The 22,504-nt window shown below is 40.9% G+C and overlaps 1 protein-coding gene across 4 annotated transcripts in view; it reads right to left on the reverse strand.

Moving 5' to 3' along the window:
- The window catches only part of zfhx3b (zinc finger homeobox 3b), a 355,565-nt gene that overhangs the window by 62,225 nt on the left and 270,836 nt on the right, over nt 1–22,504 (reverse strand). For 3 of the 4 annotated variants that reach the window (XM_015049272.1, XM_015049125.1, XM_015049196.1), the window contains one exon: nt 1,515–1,746. In XM_015049272.1, coding sequence (XP_014904758.1) covers nt 1,515–1,746 — 232 coding nt within the window. Of the gene's footprint in view, nt 1–1,514; nt 1,747–13,066; nt 13,153–22,504 lie in introns of those variants that run through there. The other variant, XM_015049360.1, reaches the window with a different exon arrangement.

The raw sequence follows: 22,504 nt of genomic DNA on the forward strand, positions 1-22,504 counted from the left end.
GCAGATTCTTGAAACTCAAAATTTCTAAAAAAAAAAAGAAAAAAAGAAAGTCATAATAATAATCACTTTGGAATGTTACTTTTGATAACATTCTAGTTATTCTCACTGAAAGTCCAGTTGGCATGTGGAAATTCAGTACAAAGTATGAAGGAAACATTTAGTCATTGATACATCTAAGCCAGTGTGTACTCCCTCGAATAATTAAACACTATAGTAAAGCTGTAGGTCTTATAAAAAAAAGGACAGGCTTTACAATTAATTTTGTCCTTGAGTCATTATCAAACTGCATGGTGAACCTTTAAACACCCTGACAGGAAAAAGGTTCCAGTGGTCTGTTTTAGTAAGTGAGGGTTCTTGTAATCCGATGAGGTTCTGAAGGGCTGTAAGCATTTGTACATGTGTAATGCACACTGCCTGACTCAAGGCTTGAATTCCTAATTTGGACACAGATATGGCCATCTAAGACGGAAAAATAAAAAAAAAAAAAAAAAAAAAAAGAAGAGGACGACGTAAATGGCCTATCATTTACTAAAAACAATTTGCAAACAGCACAACTCTTCTATCCTGAAAACAAAAAAAACAAAAAAATCCCTACCCCCATCCCTTTTAACCTAAATGCCCCTTCCTCTTGCCTTTGCATGTTCGCCTGTCCACTGTACTGTAGTCATTAACATATTTGGAGTGCAGTGAGCAGAAAGCTTAATTGTCCCTAATTGCTCAGCTAAATATGTTCTCTAATGATTTGCTTCAGATCTGTGACTGCCTTTTGCGCAATTTCCCGGCCGCTGGCTTCATTATCCCTGCCTCCTTGGAACAAAGCGTCTTCACAGGCTGGCCCCTTTTTTTTTCACCCACATAACACAGACAGCGAGTATGTGTGCGAGGGAAGTAAATGGTTCCTTCTTGGAGGGACACACAATAGAGGCCCTTTGTCAAGACACAGAACTTAAAGTGATTAGAAAACCAAATCTCTACTAAGAAAGCGTGTTAATTGACCACAGCTCACTCCTCCTAATCAGTCCGTAATAAATGGACAGTGGAGTCACTTTGTTTTTGCCGAGCTACAGTTGAGGCAGTGTCTGATTTTTGGTGTACTTGTTTAGAAAGCCACTGCTGTTGTTCAGCGTCTCCTTCTCCATACATAATGTTCTATCTTAATGTGTCTCTAATGGCTAAAAAGGGACAGCTTCCATTAACAGGGAGTTGTGCCTTGGCAGGAATATTTTGTAGCAAATCATATTTGCAGCTAAAAATTGAATGGAAAAAAAGTTATGCTTATTTTTGCTTATTTTTGCCATTTAGTTCAATCAGGGTAAAAGGGCTGTCCAAAAGTAGGAATATTCAAGTAAACAAAAACAGTAACACGAAAATCGAGAGGTTCAGGTGCGCGCGTCAGATAGGACATATGAAGCTTCTTGACTGAGCCACTTGATGACAGTTCATGAATAAAGCTGCATAAAAGAATAAAAAACAAAGAAATTCACACGTAAAGAGCCAAAAGGTCATGTCCTGACCTGTGTCTGAAGAAGGGCATTTGCGGATGGTGAAAATGGAGCTGAGGTCCTCGTCCTCCTCCGGCAGGCCCTTCTGCAAGCGCTGAAGCTTCCTGAGGCTCTCGCTGCGTTGGTGCTTCATAGAGCGCACGTGTTGGATGAGGTTGAGTTTGGCCTTGGTCGAGTAGTTGCACAGCACGCAGTGGTAGTAGCAGGCATCTCCCTCCACCGCATTTTCGTGCTGCTGCAGGTGCTGAGGGAGGAAAGAAGGACGACGGAGCAAGAGAGAGAGAGAGAGAGAGAGAGAGACGAGAAGGAGAGAGAAGAAAGAAGTTATTGTGGATGGCAGATAGCTGGCCAGGCACCACCGACTCACTTTCACTCACACAGCTGGCAAATGAACAAATCAATTCCCAATCACGGGCCCGTTGTTTAACATCCAGACCTCTTTCACTTCAAGACAACTGTTTGGACTGCACACTTGTCTGAGTGAGTGTCTGTTTCATGGGCTAACAGGACAGGAGAAGCCAGGGAGGCACGCAAATCTCAGGGGGCCCAAGGGTGGGCAGGAATAGCATCAGCCATCCTTCAGAAGCCGCGGGTCCGCAGCCTCACAGACGGAAGGAAGCATTGATCCCCTTCACTCAACAGAAGCTTCCCGTCTCTGAAAAAGGAAACTCCAAACATCTGCCTGTTTCACGCATGGGATACTAAATATTGATCATAGCGAGTTAAATTCTCGCTCTCATAGAGAAACAGAGGCAAAGTCAGCTTGTGGCGAGGCAGGAGGGGGGGGGGACTGAGTGCAATCTGAGGGAAAACAGAACATTCCCCAACAGGAGGACAATCTTCGCAAAACAGAAAATCGGCATCGGTATTGACCCCGACACTTAACAGCACGCCCTGTCCGGCCTCCAGCCTGTCCCTCTGTAGAGTCACAACATGCATAACACCCCATAGTGACACCGTGCCACCACAACCACTCGTCACACCGCCAAGCCCCAATCTAATTACCTCCTGCATGACTCAATCAATGATGCAAGGCCAACACAATATGGCTGGGCCTGGTGTGAGCAACGGAGTTATTGACCATTATCCTAAAGCATCACACTGATGCATGTATGCAATAAAAGTCCCTCACTCTGTATGTGTCACGCCTGTCATTTGTCATACTCGTATGAAACTGGGATGTCTTGCTGTGGATTTCTGTGGATAGAATCAATGTCAGCTCCCAAGTTTTCCTCTCTTCCCTTTAATTTTCTCGACTCCTGTGTATGTAGTGTGCGCCACGTTTTGAGAGGGGAAAATATCTTTGTTAACGTCATCATGTTCCAGTTATTTTTGAATGATTTGAAAAGTCAAAGTTTTTAAATTCTAAAAACTTCTAAAATGATGCCTTATTACCGTGAGCTTATTGGCTAAAAGAGTAAAAAAAAAATGTCCATCTATTTTTCTGGGACAAATTAAGACAAAGACTGGTCAACGTTGTATCCCATTAATGTCCAGTGTTTGAAGGGGATGGTTAAACAAACAAGTTATTAACAGACATGAAAGAAAAACCGAACAGGACATGGAACGCACCACGACTTTAAAACCAACTAAAATGGTTTGTGGAAACCTAAGCCTGGGTACGATTAAGCTTAGAGAACAAATCGACTGCTTTTAGCTGACTGCTGAGTATTTTTCACCCCACACCTTCAGAATATAATCTTCTAACTTTATTTGCCCTAAATGTTCACCTGCATGATCAGAATATGGTTCTACTTATGAAAAGGAAATTGAGCTACCCTCTCCTGAACTAGATGGCCCGTTCCGTTGGCTGTAAGACGTAAAAGCAATGGAAATATCACACATTTAACTGCATTACCTTCAAATCAGGTGTTGACAGCCTGGTACAGAAAAAAGAGTCATAACAATATTATGCCTTCCTAAAATGCTTTTGTCCCTTTCTCCTAATGTTTAATTTTCTGGCAATATTGTAATGTTGCCATGGGGTTTTCTGAGCTATTGTGTTTCATTCTTTTTGGTTTCACATTTCTCACTTCTACACCTAAAATGTGCATTAAGACACCGCTTCCAGGAAAAGGAATAGGAGATTTTTTTTTCCTCTTTGTGAGCCCCACAGCTCAGTGTAATAGAGTTATTAGGTGATTGTAAAAAGCTCTGTGTGCTCTCCTTTCTCGCCTCGTTTTAAGCCATCCATGATGTCATGAATAGGTGTTGCTGGGTACTGTGGGGGCCCTCCTCCTTCTCCTCCTTTTTGCGCTCTACACAAATATTGCATCAGAAATAAGGTAGAGGGAAATATGAGACAGATTCAGTTATAGATGACAGCAAATCAGTCAAATTGCTTTTAGTCGCAGCAGATGTCTTGAATTAAAAAGGGCTGCTGCCGCAAATGACTCAAGGCTCCAAAAATCTACGAGAAGACAAGTTTTAAAAAATGACAGCACCTGACTGCAACTTCAAAGCCAGTCTCATGAGGAAGGGGGTGGGGGGGGGAATCCTGGGAGTTTTATAGTTCCCCATAAAAAGCACAAGGTTTATATAGGAGTGAACTCGAGAACGCCTGCCCCGCAATCGACCATAATTCACCCCTGACTGGTCAGGGAGATGGTCTCAGTGGGGCCAAAAGCAGCCTGCCCTGCTGCTTGTAGCTCTGTCTACTATCTCAAATGATTACACCTGTAAACCAACACTTTCACCATCTCTGCATTGGCCGTGACCTGCAGCAGTCTGGGGCATTCCTGCGTCAGTGAAACAGGAAGGGAATCATGCCTAATGAAGAGCGAGGTGGTCTCTGCTCATTTAGCATTCAGGACCTAAGTCTTAGGCATAATTGTGTATTGCATAAGAGAGCGGCACAGAGACAGCCAGCAGCCCCTCTGATCATCACGCTCACAAGCTTCCTCTGATTCCTTGAATTATCCATGCGAGATTCCTGGGATCACATCTAAAAGCACAAATATATATTGGATATTCTCTCAGGCCAGCTCCAGGTCTCACTCAGACATCCACACTTTGAATGTGAAACATAATAATGCATGAGACGGGGCTTGTGTCTGTTTCCTATGAACCTTCAATGAAGTCCCCGGTTGATAAATCACCTCCAACTCGAGAGGAGGAATTTGGCAGCTTAATGAAAAAGTCATGTTGGCCTAGGAGGACTTGTGCTGCCTGACTCTGGGGTCTCTTACTGCCCTATCAAGGCCCCAACAGGAGGGGTGCCGTGGTGCTTTGGGGCGGGGGTGTGGGCGCTTGATTGCCTCGGTTGCAGTGATTTCAGTAGCACTTACCGCATTTAAGTAGCGGGTGTGCAGCTGAGGGATTTTAATGCAAGACCGGCTGTAAAGCAACAAAAGCGAGACATACTAAAAGCATAATAACAGTATATGTGTAAAACAAAACATGTTCGCAACGATAAGTTGATTGGTGACAATTATTTTAAACAAAATGTAATTTATGCTAATGGAAAGGGACAGAACTCTACATATTAGTCCATAAACAAGAATCTTAAAACATTCAACCGCTATTCACGAAAGTGTATTTCCTTTACCCTTCATCAAATCACAATCATGACTTGGAGTGTTGTTGTAATTTTAGGTGACAAACTAATGGAAGAAGTGCATAGTGAAAAACTGGAGAAAAAATAATTAATGCTTTTCAAAATAGTTTTTTTTTTTTTTTTCTGAAATGAAATATGAAAAGCGTGGCATGCGTTTGTATCCAGCCACCTGAGTCAATATTTCATAGAAACACCCTCTGCTGAACTTACAATTTTATGTCTATTGTAGTTTGTCTATTTTGGCACATCTAAAGGTTATCCTTCATCCTTTTATTAAACAGCATGATCTCAGTCAGACTGGAGAATTTGTCTGAGAGTATCAATTTTATTCTGATTTTTAGTTATTTCCAGTCCTCAAGCTTTCCTGTTCCTACTGAAGAATAACATCCACACAGCATGATGCTGCCACTGCCATGTTTCACAGTGAGAGTCTGTGTCAACAGCGATGTGTGGCTTTAGTTTCCCTTCCACCGATGGGAAGGGAAACTCTGCATGTGGAACAAAAAGTTAATTCTTGATCTGACCACAACAGATTCCAGAACCAAAACAGCTGCATTCATACTGACTACACTAGATTTTTATTACGAGCTGCAAGATCAAAGCAGACTGAAGAAAAATGAATGCCACAGCTTCCAGGTTTCTTGTTGCATCATTTCACTCTTTCTTTGCACATCAGATTTATGTACTACTCTTAGTAGTCTATTAAATAAACTCCCGGTAAGGTACCGGCATTTGCACAGTACTTGTAACAAAAAGTTCAAGGGGTGTCAATACTTTTGCAAGGCACCGTAGGTGTTCATAGTGGTAAAAGGTCCGGTTCTCAGCTTTATTTTATCTTCATGGTCTAAAATTGCAATCGAGGCGTTTTAAACCTCTCTCCCTGATGAAGGCCCTCATCTCTCATTGTGGAGGCTGAAGCAGTGCTCTGCGCTTTTTCAGGTAAAGAGGGACAGGGGCGGTGTGGGCACCACCCCATCCTCTCTCTCACAACTCCACGCTGCTCCTTGCCCTCTGAGTGGGCACACACACGCCTGTATCAGTTACGACGCCCACCCAGGGCACGGCATACATCTGCATTTCCAGCCACTTAAATGCAAAGTAAAAGTGCACCTTTAACACAGAATAGTGTGGTTGCCGGGAGAGTCCAGCTAATACAAGATTAAGGGGGTATTACTGGAAGGGTGGAAGGGAGAAAGAAAGCCGGTAATTTCAAAGAATGGCTCCCAAAGGAGCCGGTAATATAGCACGCGCCTGCAACAAACACATGCAAAAAGTATAGACAAAAAAGAGCATCAGGACTGTTCACACACAGACACACAAAAACACACTCACACAGTCACATGCCATTATGATCATAGCCTAATTTCCACCATTAAATTTGGCAGTGCTGTTAATACAAAATTAATGCATTAAAACAGATTACTATCTGTGAGCTAAATAGCTATCAATTCCAAGAGAGCTGCCAAATTCCCTGTGAGAGCCAGCGAGTATCTGCTTGGATATTGCTTTGTAATTGTCTCCCTGATTCTCAGCACTAAAAGCTCTCCTCTGACTGTGTGTGTGTATGTGTGGGCACACGCATGCGTGCATTTTATGAGAGGCATACATGGTTTAGAAAGCTACAATTCACACCTGACGCCATGCAAAGTACTGTAACAAGGCAGACATGAGAAAATTAGATCATTGAAATCACAGAGGTACGAAACAGATTTTGACTTCCTGTTGGAATAAGTCATACAGCACCTTTTGTTATGCGACCACAGTGAGGTCATAGCGGTAGTTATAAAGTATGACATAACCGTTATGTTTCTATGAAGGAAGACAAGGTAGAGCGTCATGTGGCGTTGAAAAGCCCACAACAGTAAGAAGCAGAAGAAAATACTCCTTGTCGGTATGATCATATAGATACAGAGCTGAGAATAGTTTAATCAAATGAAAAACCTAAAAAGTTTGTCAGCCTGTGTGTGTGTGTGTGCCTGTGGGTGTGTGCGTGCGTGTGTGTGTGGGTGTGAGTAAGTCCATTCACAGAAATCTACTGGGATCTTGATTATCATAGCTTGTGCACCGGGATTCCCCTGGAACACAAGCCGGTTATTTAGCAAAGCAGTGACTACGAGTAGCAGTCAGTTCTTGCAGTTTTGGCTGGTGATGTTCTGTCTGCCAGCAGCACGAACAACAGCTTAAACCACAAAGGCCCCCACTGGGTGCCAAGTACATTGGCTGCTTTGAATTAGGCACAGCGAGTTACAACACGCCTAAAAGTTAGGTGGTGGCTTAAGGAGACTGTGTATTCCAGGCATAAACTGCATACCTACCGCTTCCTGAACCTCATCCCCACCCGTGTCCTTTCGTTCCCTTTGCTCTTTAATCCCAGCCACCCCTCCACTGCATCCTGTCCCTGTGTCTCAAAGCCCATAATGTGCTATGTTGCTTCCTTTACTGCAGAAATGATCCATCACTACCGGTGGATAAAAACAGCCTGTATATTTGTCTCTTGGAGTGGATACAGGAGCGGAACGGACCTCTGTGGCCTTAGGAAAATTAGAAAGGTAAAGATGGATAACTCTAGATGTCCTAGGAGAGAATTTACTTAACATTAACCATAGAAACAGAGTCCTTTTTGGAGGGGTGGTCATGGACACACTTAAAGACAGCGCAGCTATTGGTGCTCCACACCCACCACTCTTACTTACTTTTACATTAAATAAAGCAATAATTATTGAATTCCGTTTGAAGGAGTAAGATGCTGCAAAGTAAACAATGGGAACATAATTGCAGATGGAAGGCAATCAATGTAGCCAGTCATTTGGGCCACGTTGATTGTGTAGGTTCAAGCATATGTGCTTCCTCGTGTCCAAGTGTGCACGAACATTTGTGCAGCCGCTGCAAGTCTAAGGTGAGCTAAAAGGAGCGTGTGCTTTGACAAGGAGCTGAGTAATACACTCTCCAACATGCACGCACAAAACAAGAGTTGGGTAATCCCTCCTTCAATAATGACCCGGGCCTCTAAACAATAGCTCTCAATCAGCTGATCAATGTGTCCACATAATTCATGTGCAGCTCGCTGTTTTTGAAAGGCTGAGGAGAGGGAGGATAAGTAAGCAGGCGGTTGAGAGATCAATGCCCTGTGTAGTGATAACGAGCCTGGGTCTATGCCCACAGGAGCCCCACACTGGCGCCTAGGGTCTCTCTCATTAAGAACATTTGGATAAGCATGGCTCTACATACATAATGTACACTTTTAATCATAGCCGGATAAACACATTTCTCTCCCTTTTAATGAGCGGGGTCCAGCTTTTGTGACATATAGAACTGACTCCAAAAACAGGCAGGAAATGATGTCATTTTTTTTGTTTTGTTTTGTTGTTTTTTCTAAATAAGAAAAAAGCGAGTGAAACAAATTAACGGCAAGCTGCTGGCCTCTTCTTTCAGTAGCTAATTAACAGTTTAACCTCCTGGAGTTTTTATGAAATCCATGCCGGGGGGAGCCTGCCAGAACTGCAGTACAACCAGATTACCTGCAGGTGGAGAGAGCAGGGTGGAGTCATGGGGTGCCACATCAACTGCTACACGAGCTTTCTGACATATGTAGTGACAAGGTACCACCTGGAAGCCAGGTGAGGCAAATCGTAATGACAGCTCCATTTTTGGACAACGGAGTCAATTACTCCCCATGCACACTAAAGAAAGATATTTTATAGAACCCATACTGGAGCAGATAGGGATGTTGACATTTTGAGATACCATAATATGCAACTTCTTCCTTCTTTTAGAGTTAGAAGCTTTGGCTTGAGGAAAATTCCTTCGACTATTATTGGGCTGCCAGAAGCATCCATCCAGGCCTTGCCAGTTCATTCTGGGGGATTCCAAGATGTCCCCATGCCAAATTGGATTTACAGTCCCTGCAGCATGTTCTAGGTCTACCTCAGAGTCTCTGCCTTTTGGGGCGTGCCTGGGAAACCCCCAAAGAAAGGAGCCCAAGAGGCATCCTGGTAAATTGCACAAGTCACTGCAACTGACTCCTTTCAGAGTGGAGGAGCAGTAGTTCTAATCAAAGCTCTCTCCCAGGACAGCTGCACTCCATTTTAAAGACACAGAAATCTAATGCAACCTGCTTGAAACCAAGTCTTCATTCAGTCATGATACATATCTCATGACCAGGTGAGGGTCAAAACGTAGTCAAACCAATAGAACTTAAGCGTTAATTTTTTTTTTTTTTTTTGCTCAGCTCGTTTTATAAAACCCAATCCACCAAGCCAACTCCATCCTATCTTCCCTCATAAATAAGACACTCAGATGCTTCAACTTGTCAAGTTAAGGTAGAGATTCAAGAAACAATGAAGAGTTTATTAATACACCAAAGATTAATAAACACTTTATACACTTTTTATTTTTCTTAAGAAAAAAAGCCTACTTCAAAATCCTCAAGCACAAACATGACACCTCAAAGCCCTAACTCAATTTTTTTTTTCTTTTTTAATTTTCAAACAAGAGAGCTATCAAACATAAATTTCCACTATGTAAATATATACTACTTTTAGACAAATGTAAGGAATTGGGTCAACGGTAGCATGCCACAGACATCCAAGTTCTAGGAATAACTCGACACAGCCTCAAGTGAAAATGTATTATTTTCAAACAAACCAGATGAAGTTAGTCCAAACAGAATTAAAATGAACAGGTAGACAGACCATCAGTTTACACCTGCATGCATAACTTCCTTGAAATCTAGAGGATTATCAGGTTGCAATAAAAGCATAACACCAGTATTTAGAGCTGTCTGGAGACGTTAAGTGGTATGACTGTTTACCTATTAACAACTGTAACTAAGCTGAACTTTTAGTAAAATATGAGTTATTTGTCACTTCCCTAGCATAGGGTAGATGCGGCACCTTGTTAAGGTGCTTCGTATGTGAGAAGGAGAGAGCTTGTTAGATGGAAATGAAGAATGACAGAGAGTTTGGTGATAGTCTTAAGAAAAAGAAACGGAGGTGGGGAATCATGGGTTGGCAGGGTGTTGGATTAAGATACAAGCAAACACCACTTGAAATGATTAATGCAGTCAGTGAGAATTAAATTCAGAGCAGGAACATTACCCAAACACAATTAGTCCTTGAGAACAAACACCGCACACTGCAGTGAATGCAGATCCACATGCCAACATCCTGTGAGAGAGTTGCCAGTTGAAATCATGGACTGGAGGGGTGAAGCTGAACATGCCTGACTTGGACATTCAGTGAGTCACTATTGCAGCTACCTGTTTCTTCCTTAAGGCCTATTGAATTCTCAGTCTGAAATGTTTCCACAGCAGTAGGGGAGACTGAAAAAACCCCTAAACAGCAGCTGCACCCACATTCTTCCTCGCGAGCCTTTTGTCATTAGCCAATCTCCTGTTCTACCTTTCATACAGACAAAACAGTGGAGTGGAGAGAAGACACAGAATCCAGTCTCCTCAGGCTTGTATTATCTCGCTCTCACCCCTGGCGTTCTCAGTTTGGTATTGTAAATATTTCATTAACACATAATTGGTTGCAGCTCCAGGCTATGCAATAAGGCCGTGATAGCTGTAACACTGTATGTTTTCTGACTATCCCGTATCCTTTCTTATGTAAAATTCATAGAAATATGTTTTGAGGAGAGGAGGGTGGTGCGAGATTTCGTGTGGGGGAAATGTTTCGTTTTTCATGCACTGCCCTCGCACAGCCTTGCTAGAGACGCCAGCTAATTAAGAACAGTGATGATGTGCTCAGCCTGTGTCAATATTTAACCCAGCCGTACGCAGCTATCTTTATTAGCAGCACTACACTGACAAAAGGAGCAATGTGCCCTTTGAGAGGTCTTCTTCTTAAAATGAAAATTAATGAGTGGGGTTGAGTGGAGGTGAATATACAAAGTGGGTGAATATGTGGGTTCCTCTTCATGGTACGAAAAGTACCTTGATGGAGGGTTCATCAAGCAGCTCAAAAAGTAAACACCCACCTTTTCGCCTATTAACTCCTTCCTGCTTTTAACTAAGAAGATGCAAACTAAATGAGTGGTTCCCTTCATTCAACGAAACATTTGGGAATCAGTCTTTTAAAGTCCTTGTTTTGATTCCTAAAGTCTTGAAACCATTATAAATTAACTAGAAGGATCCAAACTCCAACCGGCAAAAAAAAAACAACTTTTCAGATTGATAGTAGCATTTATAATAGATCTATATGCTGTGCTGAAAAACTGTTCCATGTGGTACCTATCCTCTTTATATGAACACACCCAGGTGGATCAGTAATGAACATTGCTTTAGTAACACAGATTCCTTACAAAGCCTGTTCTTGGCCCATTCATTAGCTGAAAAAAATAAAAATAAAAAATCACTTTACATACAAAAAAATATACAAAAGTTCTTATTGATCAGACTGATCAATTAAGCATCAATAACCTAAACCCTCATCATTCCGAGTGCTGTATAATTGCTGCTAAGATATAGTTGTCATAACTAAAAATCGAACATAAACCAGGCTAATTGGAAGAGTCATATTGCTTTGGCCAGGCAGGCAAAAAGCTTTTTAAGCCCCAGAAAGTGTTGATGAACAGTCAGCTGAAGCTTCCTAAAATAACTCCAAATGCCATTAGCAAGTGTCATCACAGAGGTCATTCTGGTGGTTTCCAGGACATCAAATATAGAGCACACCAAGGCAAAACAAGAGATTTCTTTCTCTCTCTCTCTTTCTCCTTTTTTTATTTCTAACATGATCTGCACTAACAAAAGGGATGTTTTCTAGAGTGGTCAATGAGTTTATGACTACTTTGTAAAGGTGTGATTCTCAAACTGTGACAGGTGTCCTGTTGGTGACACTTGCCTTTAGTGGTCCTCAAAAGAAGTTTGGTATAGATTATTTGCGATGCGAATATGACCAAGGTTTTTTCTTTATCAGAAATTTAAGAAAAATAGACACAAAGTATGTTAAGAACGACCATGTGGGTAGTGGGCAACAGCAAAATAAGAAGGGGTGTTGGTGGCCCCGAATGGTCCTTTTACTTTGCTCAAAGTTCAAACTTGTAAGGGACTCAGTTGGGTGAAAAAATGTGCTGATTTCCACATTTTCTGTGGATTTTTCAAACCACTAACTTGAAAAATACCAACTTCTGCGTAAAATCTATTCCATAAGCACACTCCTATAACTATTTAGCTAATCATGCAGATGCAATAAATGTGTATTGTTTTCTTTTATGAATTAACACTACAACCATGTCCATACCTTATTGTACTACAGTTTTGAAACACTTCTCAGTCGCCTGGTACCTGCCACAAACATTAGAGATTCTGTGCTATAATACAAAGACGTACAGCTGGCAGAGAAGTTCATTCATAGACTGGCATTGCACCCAAGCTCCCCTGGAGCTGCCACACCATATACTCTGCTCAATCGTGCAAGAAATTTAAAACTATACATCAAAGACTACCACTTTTCCCCTTCCTGTTTATTGATTAGGTAGAACTCTTGTTCAGTAATTGTGCAGTAAATCAAGCATGGTGAGCACTAATCTCAACCCGGCGAGGAAAGTGTTAAAGGTAAAACCTGCTGAAAAGTGCATAATTAAGGTGCCGTGTTTAGTCAGGAGAGAGGACATACTCCTCCTTCTCACATTTCTTGCTCAGCGCCTGCCTGCACAACCAGCGGCAGCCGGGAGAGGGGTTGGCAGAGGAGCAACGGGAAGTGTATACAGTTTCCAACCACCTCTCGCTCCCTCCCTCACTCTTTCAATCCTTCTCTCCCTCAATGCATTCCCTACCAAAGTGCCGGGGGCGCCATGCTTGTAAAGAAACCACAGCCTTTTGAGTGCCTCTTGTATTTACAAACGGAGGCATGTTGGAATCAAAGGCATTACCACATGACATAACACATTAAACAGTTGGCAGATTGAGAATTTATATACTGCACAGATAGTGAGTGAGGTAAACAGGAAAAAGTGCCGTTGTTGGATAAGCTTAACTAGCTATACGTGGTGCGAGAGCCAAACTTACCCAAACCAGAGTACAGGGAAGGAGTCAGCTGCAGAAGCTCCCTTCTTTCCCTTGCTTTGCCTCCCTTCCTAACACACAGCTCAGGCTGTACTCCAGGTGGAGACAGCTATCACTTTCCCATTAACTTCCTGTTCCTCATATCTCTCCGCCCCCTTTTTTCTCTCCAGCATCTCCCTCCCAGCCGCTTAACTTTTTTTCTGTGCCATTTTTCAAGTAATAAGCCGTGCCTCTTCTCCCCCCTATCTTCAGAAATACTAAACCCTGCGGAGAGAAATTTTCCCGTTTCACATCAAACCTCTATTCCTTCTCCCTGAACAGCTTCCTCGTGTTGCTGTTCTGCCTAATTTCGCCTTAGTTTTTAACTCTCCATCATCAGCGGGGATCTAAAAATAAATGATAAATGGAATAAGATATTTTATAGTCTTACCTCTTATCTGTTCTTACAGGGGTAATAATAAAGTAGTTAATCCTCTGGATCCGACTCAATTTGATTAATCAGCACATGCGGACAATCAAATAAATGATTAATATTCCCCGGTCATGTGGTTGGACAGTTACCCCTGAAACCATCAGTAATAATTCAGTAACCCTTCCCAGACCACAGGCTGCAGCTAGTCAGCCTCACTCAGCATCAGCCCTCTGATGTTCAGCAGGACTTTGAACTCCCCGCACAGAAGCTCAGACACACCATGGGGGGAAAACTTTCTGCAGGCTAACGCCCTCCTACAATGCCTGCCTGCCTGCCTACCTGATCGGAATTACCCTCTACAGAGACGGCACAGAGGACAGAGTTTATCTAACAGCTGGTAAATATAGACATATAAAGCCCTGGTGAAGAAAGTAATGACTGGAAATACCAATTTGGATCATCTACTGATCCACAAATCAACAAATTCAGAACATGTACATGAAGAACAGCAGAAAATAATAGTAGATGCAAGATAAGCCACCTAAAAAAATAATAATAATAATAATGGAGCTGAAGTCTTGCCACAGCCAACGCAGATATTTGCAAGAGCAGATGGAGTGTTGAACAGCAACTCCTTCACTCTGTCATTCTTCATCCTAAAGTAGTCAATGGTACATCATCTTATATTGGCTTTTACATCTGCCTCTGTTAAAAGTTTTTAATCAGTTAAGCAAAGCAGAGCAACTTTTGCCACCTTGTATTTGCATAAAGCACAGACTGAATAATGAAGCTGGATACTGAGACATAATGGGATCTATAGAACTAGTGATTTGGGAAGAGATAAATAGGGTTATTTTTTTCTGTTCATATTTACATATGAAGTTATGAAAAGTCTGTTTGTACCAGAGATATGCAGATTATCACAACCAAGCCACAGCCGACTCTTTTCTCCTCACAAAACCCCCATTTGGACAGTTGGTCTAACAAATGTACATTCAATAAAGGGACTCACTAGATTGATCTATTTTGTAATGGATGCAAAGCAATGCCAAAGCAAACCTAAATTTTCCAGGTTAATGAGTAATGTTGGGACTTATGTGTAAGACTCTTGAAGGGTAAAATAAACTATGAACCAACTTGACCCTTTGAGTGGATATTTCCACCAACCAGTTCCAGTCATAACTGGATGATGTTGCTTGTTCAACACCAGTTAATTCAGGTTCTGCCAGTGCAAGTGTAGGCATTAATAATTTGGTTTAATCACTAGCGCCAATATTGGGCTGGGCCAGATGAAGGGGAGTTGGGTGGGCAGCTCCAACAACCAATCAAAACGTCACCTCCACCAAGCTTAAATCACATTAGCTTTACTTTTTTATCTGCATAATTAAAAAAAAAAAGCATATTAAAAACACAGAGCTTTAAGATGAATAAAACATCAAATTACCTCATGAAAAACATAAAATCAGTCACTTACTTTATTGTTATTATGATCTCACCTGTAACTTTATCCTTGATCGAAAAACATCATTTTAAACTCAGTTCTCGAAAACTATCGGACTTTTAATATTGTCAGATGCAAATCCTGTTGTTGTTAAACTCCCATTTCCATCACTGCTGACGCTGATCTCAGATCAGCTACTCAAGCCACTCATAAACTCTGCTTGTTTTTAACAGAGCTAATTCTGTCTGAACCTGTCTGTAGGGTTACTGAAATAAATTATGAAGTTAGTTTTACATTTTGACCAATCAGTAAAGAGGTTTATGGTCCAAAAGCCAGAGGTCAATTTCAGATCTTGGGATCTTCTGCACATTTTATCTCTTTTGTCTCTCCGTTTCCGGTCTGGTCACTGTGATAAAGGGCACTGGTGGCATAAAATCTTTTTTTTTTTTTTTTAAATAATAATAGCGTGGTTTGAGGTTTACAGTGACAGTGAGATGTGGCTCTGACTTGGCTATATGGTGGTAGAAAACAAAACTGGTTCATTTTACCAGAAAAGAAGTGTCTCGCTCTGTTACTAGCCTTGCTTTTCGGTTCTTGCAAATAACACACTGTAACCCATTGCTTTGGCCTTCGTAGATATGAGCACGTTGTGCAAACGGCTGAAAACCCCGAGTTTTAGATATAGGCGTTAGAGTTCACTTTGATCTCGTCTCTCGCTCTGCTGTTTATAAATTGGTTACACAAATATTTATGAGCAGAATGAAGAAAATGGCTGGTCTGGTTTGTGTCTCTCTGCCTCCCTCTCCACCCTCCCCCCATGTGGCCGATGATGAGGCCACCGCAGACGCAGAGCGAGCACACAGGCCCCAGGCCACATCCATCATATCTGCTCCGTCTCTGGATGTTGTGCGACCCCAGAGAGGGCCGACCTAACCAAAACCAAGAAAGAGAAAAAGACCATCCATTTGCTATGAATAACAATAAATAAATAAATAAACAATTAAAGATGGAAAACATCACTCATCAGTGGCCTCGTTTATGGGAAATTGTAAATAATTATTGACGCAGTGAGAGCAGACTGCACAGGGCAAAAAGGTGTGCATGTAAAAGGAATTGTGCTTGGAAAGTAATGTAATATTTCAGTTTCTCAGTAACAAAATTCAATAAATTAATACCACAGTGTTCAATACAAACAGCCTCTGCCTCTTCTTTAGCTCACCTGTCCATTTCTGCCAACAACAAATACACAATGGAACAGGCTCCAAGCTTCTGGATCTATATTCTTTAATTGCTCCCCCCTGCCCTGACCTCTGATCCAGATCACTCTGATATACAGCGTCTCTATTAAACTGGGAAGTAGGAAAATATTCTTCTAATGACCCTCCGCTCTGGCAATAGTACTGAAAATGGCAAAGAGGAAAAAAAAAAAAAAATCAATCTTCTTCTTTCCTTTTTGCCCTTCACTGGCTCTATTAGTTCCTTTTTTATCTAAAGGTTGACTCCAAAAACGTGGACAGAGATTGAGCAGAGCGAAGCACACATTCCTATTCCGATGGGGCAGTGGACTTTCCTGAGATGAATTTTGATAATAAAAACCCTAAAAAGAAAAGAAAAAAAAAAACTATGGCCAGAATGAAAGTTCTTTTGCACAGCATCTCGACTGTCCTTCAACCACACATTCTGTGCTGATCCGATACATTAGAAAGCGAGGTTGACTTTATCTGAGCTGTGCACAATGTTGGTCCTGCAATCTAGACAAAAGACAATTCAGAGATGATACGGTTTAAGCAAAAACAGAAGGTACAAACCGGACCAAACGATAAAGCCAGAGAATGCACAGACAGCAAGCCCGGGTGCATCTGTTCGTGCACGTGTTCAATGTACAGTAAAGGCTGATGAAGTGCGCGCGTGTGTGTCCATGGGCAGAGGTTGGGCGCGGGTGTTGGGACGGGGTGGTAGTGCTGGACTGGCTTGTCGATCGATGCAGTGATTGGCAGTTAATGGCTTTCCCTGTTCTGCCTTGGTAACCCCGGCCTGATGCCTGTTGGGTCTGATCAGAAATGGCAGATGGTGTTTGATTTTCGTATATAAACCTCTGACTTTGGGGAGATGGCTTCATCATGTTTAATGATTTAAAAGTTAAGTTGAATACTGGGAATACTCCAACGCTGGATCTCTCATTTTAAAAAAAGCCCTAACCTCCCTTCCAGATGGAAGGGCTAATCTCTTTAAACTATGTCCACTGATTGAGGCGAGTTCGATGCCGTAAGCCACTCTGCTTTCCTGTGATAAATTATCAAAACAGGACATCACAACAAATGATTTGATCCATCTTCTATTATCCAGTCACAAATGTCATCTACAACTTAAATCTGCAGCTCAGTCACAGTCCTAACCTAACAATTTAAAAAGTAAAGTAAGAAACACTTGGCATACAAAAAATAATAATAATAATAATAAAAAAAATCAGTCCAAAAGACTTAGTGCTAGTTTATTCTAAAACTTATGAGATGAACAAGTCAGGTTTGACAGCAAAAACTAAAATCAGCAAATTAGGCTATAAATGGAGGAAAATTAGAGGAAAAGCTGTGCTAATCTGGAAGACAGGATGACAGAGGTGTACAAACATCTGATATGATTCTTCAGTAATTTAATATCCTAATTAATCTTCCTTTTTAAATATTCCTAAGTTTTTAAGATTGAAGCCTAATTATTTTCTAATAACTGACATTGCAATAATGACATTTTGACATTTTCTTATGGTTAAATATTTATTATTTCTGCGAAATCTCCCAGAATTCCCATCAAATGATCAGTAGGTTTGATCATTAAAATGGATGAATACTAGTTTGGTGAAGTCTTTGTCGATGAGTGTGTGTGTGTGTGTGTGAGATGGAGAGATGGAGAGATTTTCAGACAGATATTTAGGCCCCACTGGAATAGGGAAATTAATACATTTTCACTTCTGAAACATAAACAAATAATACAATATTTTGCTTTACAAAACTTAATAAGATTCCCTCTCCCTCGTGGCTTTCTGCATGCAAATTAAACACTGATCATTTGAATAATCATTTGCATTCCAGATCTCACAATTTCATGTCCAAACTTTAACAGCTCCCAGAGTTCTCATTTCATCTGCAGCTGCACAGGCCGTCCTTATGGCTCAGATTAGTTTAACATGATTCACTTCAAGGAAGGATAACTTAGGGAAATTCCTACTTTGTGAGAGAAACTGGCCACCTAAAGGTGAAATCCGAATTTAATTTATTAGGCATTCATTTTTAAGGAAAACTGTCAAGTGGATCTGGTGATATTATAAAAAAAAAAAAGAAAAGAAAAGAAAGCGGTATATGTGTTGCGGAGAAAAGGGATGTTGAAGTGTGATCTAGGAAAGAGTCTTAAATGTCCACTGGAGATCCTCATGGAGGAAGAGATAGAAACAGGACTTAATAAATGACAAATAATCAAAACGGCTAGAACCTGCAGAACAGCGGGGCTGTGAAACAGTGTCGCAGCATTATAGCTGAGGCTCGCCACAAAAAAATGAAGCAAGCTGAGGTTAAGGTGAGTATAGATGAGAGATGATATGCTTGGGAGGGGCTTTCAGGCAGGGTAGTTAATCTCTCTTTTTTTTCTTCAAACACCACTGAGTCTATTCTGGGCATCAGGGTGTCATAAAGGAATGTTCGAACCATAAAGTATCTGTGCTCCCGAGAAGCTAAAGAACATTCTTGTCCCCAACCTTTAAGGACATCTTTCAGTCTCACCTCTCGGCGTTCACTATCCTTCACCCTACTTCAGAAATAAATCAGTTGAAGTCCAGATGGTATTGTTGCCAAAGTTAACGTTTGCAAGTATTCGTCTAATTAAAATTGACTTCATCTTTGGGGAGACCGAGCACTAGCTTTAGTGTCATAACAATAAGTCTGTCCTTTGTCTCCACCACACACTAGCTTTCACAATGCCGCATTGTTCTTTACATATAATATACATTTTGTTAAATGTATTAAATTCTTTGCAAAGTCTTTTGTTTCCATATTCTAGTTTATCCATCTTTCGTATTCAGGAATAAAAGGCATAATGAGAAAACAAGGTGGGAAACAATTTTTCCAGAGCTCCTAATAAAAACCGCATGACACCCTGGCCTGCACCGCTTAATTACAAAAGGATGAAATCTTTTCTTCTCCATCTGGAGAAAACATTGTCTGCATAACACCGGGAGATTTACAACTCCCTGCACTGGACTCCAGCACACAGCAATTAGGCAAAACATGGATGGACAACCGGAGCCATGAAATTCAGGAAGAGATGGCTATTCAATTTTCAAAGAAGAGCCAGAGGCTCCAAGATTTCAAATAAAAATTCTTGACTTTGACACTCTTTTTAAGGGTCAGACTTTGGTCATGTTGACACAGAGGGGAAAAAAAGGAATTTGCGTGACATTCAATAGCCCTTCACATCATCATTATCATCATCATCATCCTCTCACACAATGTCTAAAACCCATTGGTGGAGGGAAAAAATGCATTGAGTTGAGCTCCATTAGCTACAGAAACTTTGTGAATAGAAGTGGAGCGAGAAAAGTTCAGGAAAGTGAAAGAAGCAGGGGAACATATCTAACCATATCTAAGATTTATCCCTCCCATGACTCTACCCAAAATGCCAAACCCAGAGAGAATGGGTCCCCATGTACTCATTCCTGCAGCCAAGACTTCCTCCTCTATTCATCTGTCTCTTTAACTGAACTTCCCTTTATGCACAGCTCTACTGAACACAGTCCTCAGAACTGAGTAGTTTTGTGGCTCTGACCACTCTGAGGCCATTAATCTGGTGGCTAAGCCACTGATGTATTGATGGCACACAGCCGGCAGGGCTTGTCTGCCTCACTTTCTCCATCCCTGCAGCTTAGGAGCTAAATACATTCAGAGGAACCTCCACCTGGCCTCATCAGGGCAGCATTTACCTGCCAATTGCTTGTGTTAACTTCTGAGTCGGCACCCTCTGGCAGACGACAGGAGCTTCAGCCATCCAGTGATAACTAAACAATAAGATAATGCTTTTTTTTTTTTTTTTTTTTACACGTGTTTTACATGATTTCTAAGTTTAATTTAAGGTGCATAGTACAGGCCTCCTACACATTTTTCCTTTTATATACTCGTTCAGTCTATTTGCCAAAGATTATTCTGCAAATTTCATAACATTTGAGTCACCTTAAATATATTTGTACAATTGTCTTTTCTTATTACATGTATGATGCAAATATTGAACAAGGCTGAAATTAACTTGACTTCAAAATAACTTGTTCTCAGCATTTTTATTATGAGCTCTTTTAATAAAATAAAATAAAATAAAAAAATAAAAAACATGCGAGTTGAACTTGTCAAATCAGCCTTTGTCATTGTCCATTATATGCAGATTCCTAAAAGGAGCATCTGTTGTTTGAACTTTCTTCTATTTCTTAAAACAGAAAGAAATCAAACTTTGATTGACGTCTCAAACTATTTTATTTAATCTAAGAAAATCTCAATAAAAGTTGCCTAGGTGCCAATGAAAGTGCAAAATTTGAATAACTACAAAATAAAATAGTGATGGACAACATGTTAATCTCAAGAAAAGATAGGAAAATCAATAATAATAATAATAATAATAAATTTGATTCATAAAGCCCTCTAGATCTGCAATTGAAATCTTAAAAAAATTTCTGAACTCATGTAAGTATTGATCCACATAGCATGTGTCTTCCAGAAATTGCAATTATTTAGTATTTACAGTTTTTGGCTGAGTACCGAATGACAACAACAAAGGAAAAAAAAGTTACAGTTTATTTGATTTTAAAGTCATTCATTAAATGACACCTTGTGTACTGCAGTTTGCCAACAAATCTGACTCAGGTGTCCCATTGAAGACAACATGGACACGATCTCCCAGAGACCAGCAGTGGGGATTTTGTGGAAATTTTAACTAAAGGAGACCGTGACTGATACATGTGTCGTCTTTACAGGATAGACTCAGGTAAAGCTATTGTACAACATTAGACACAGAGAGCTTCCAGTAAGTGCAGGAAGAAGTTTCTCCAGGAGAAAACGTAATTTTGTGGTTTATAATAAGAACACTGCGGCGTAGACAGCACTATACGTTTTCTTGTTGGAAGACAGACCTGTTGATTTAATAAAAAATAAAAACAAATCTTTTGGAGAAAAAAAAAAGTGTTTAAATAGCAGTTTTCTTCAATGAGCAGACAACTGTTTCTAAGAACTGATAGCAACACAGCATGGAGACATCAGTTTCTAAACGCATAAAATCCCCGTTTGATGCTCTGAAAGAAGAGACACATATTCCGCTGTATGTGGGACTGCCATCACAGCAGTCAGTCTGCTGTGAGGAGCTAAACACTGCTGTAATCAGATGCATCCGTACCGCTCAGATCAGAGCGTGGTGACAATGATCGGAAGTTTTTAATCCTAGACACATCAGACTACTCATCTGTCTTCTTTCAGAGTGTGACGTGTTTCCCGTGGCAAATTGTTTTTTTTTTTTGTTTTTTTTTGTTTTTTTCTTGCACCTCTGCACGCCGACACTTTCAATCGCTGAAACAATTGTGAAGATACGGGCCAAAGAAATATTTACTGAGGAAAAACATCAGTTTTCCACAAGACATGAATTAGAGAAAGCCGCTTTTATGTAAAACTAAGAGGAATATGGTGGGATTTCACAAGCTGCATTTCTACATCATACATCACTCCTGATGTTGATAAAACTATCCACAGTTAGTGGCGCTTATCTCCGTCTTGAACTGCGATGATCTCAGTCGCACAAGTTAATATAACATTGCTCCCTATTCCTTTCCTTTCCTAAACACCAATCACCCCTTTGTGCTGATCACACTCCGATAGCAGGATCACCTGATTTCTTACACATTAGCAGAGAGCAGAGTACTCTGGTACGTTTCCTCAAAGAAAGCAAAAAAATAAAAAATAAAAAAATACAAATTTAAAAGAATTTCAACTATTATAGCTTTTTAGAAGAACTGCTGAAATAATAGGAGCTTCATGGGAAAAGAACAGATTTCTGTGTGTGTGTGTGTGTGTGTCTTGTTTATTTTTGCTCACCATCTACGTGTTAGTCTCAGGAATAACCTCTGTTGGGCTTTTGTGTGGACAATTAACGCAACCAGCAACAACAGCTGTGTTACGGGTCAATCCCTGACCCCCTCCGTGGCCTTCCTGGGGAGTGGGAGCTTAAAAGGTTGTAAACTTCCTGCACCCCGCCAAACACAATGTCCTACCAGTCCTCCTTTACTTTTCCCTCTTTTCAACATACCTTGATTTTAAGATGTATGCCAGCCTTTTCTTGTTAAAGACCGAGCCTGGTTTGAGTGAGGATGCTGGCGTTCAATCCCCTGTAAAGCAACTACTGACACCCAATACAAGGAACCTCGTGTTAGAAGTAAACAATAAGGCTTGTTGTGCGTACGCTGCGTTTACCAATCTGTCTTTGCTGCTACGAGCTATTAAAACGATACATTTCATGATTCCTGTCAAATGTTAGCTTGCTTGTGAGCATGTGCCTGTCCGTCTCTTTGTGC

This window comes from Poecilia latipinna, unplaced genomic scaffold (assembly GCF_001443285.1).
Source record: "Poecilia latipinna isolate Pla-1442-1.1 unplaced genomic scaffold, P_latipinna-1.0 Scaffold3, whole genome shotgun sequence".
Classification (NCBI taxonomy): domain Eukaryota; kingdom Metazoa; phylum Chordata; class Actinopteri; order Cyprinodontiformes; family Poeciliidae; genus Poecilia; species Poecilia latipinna.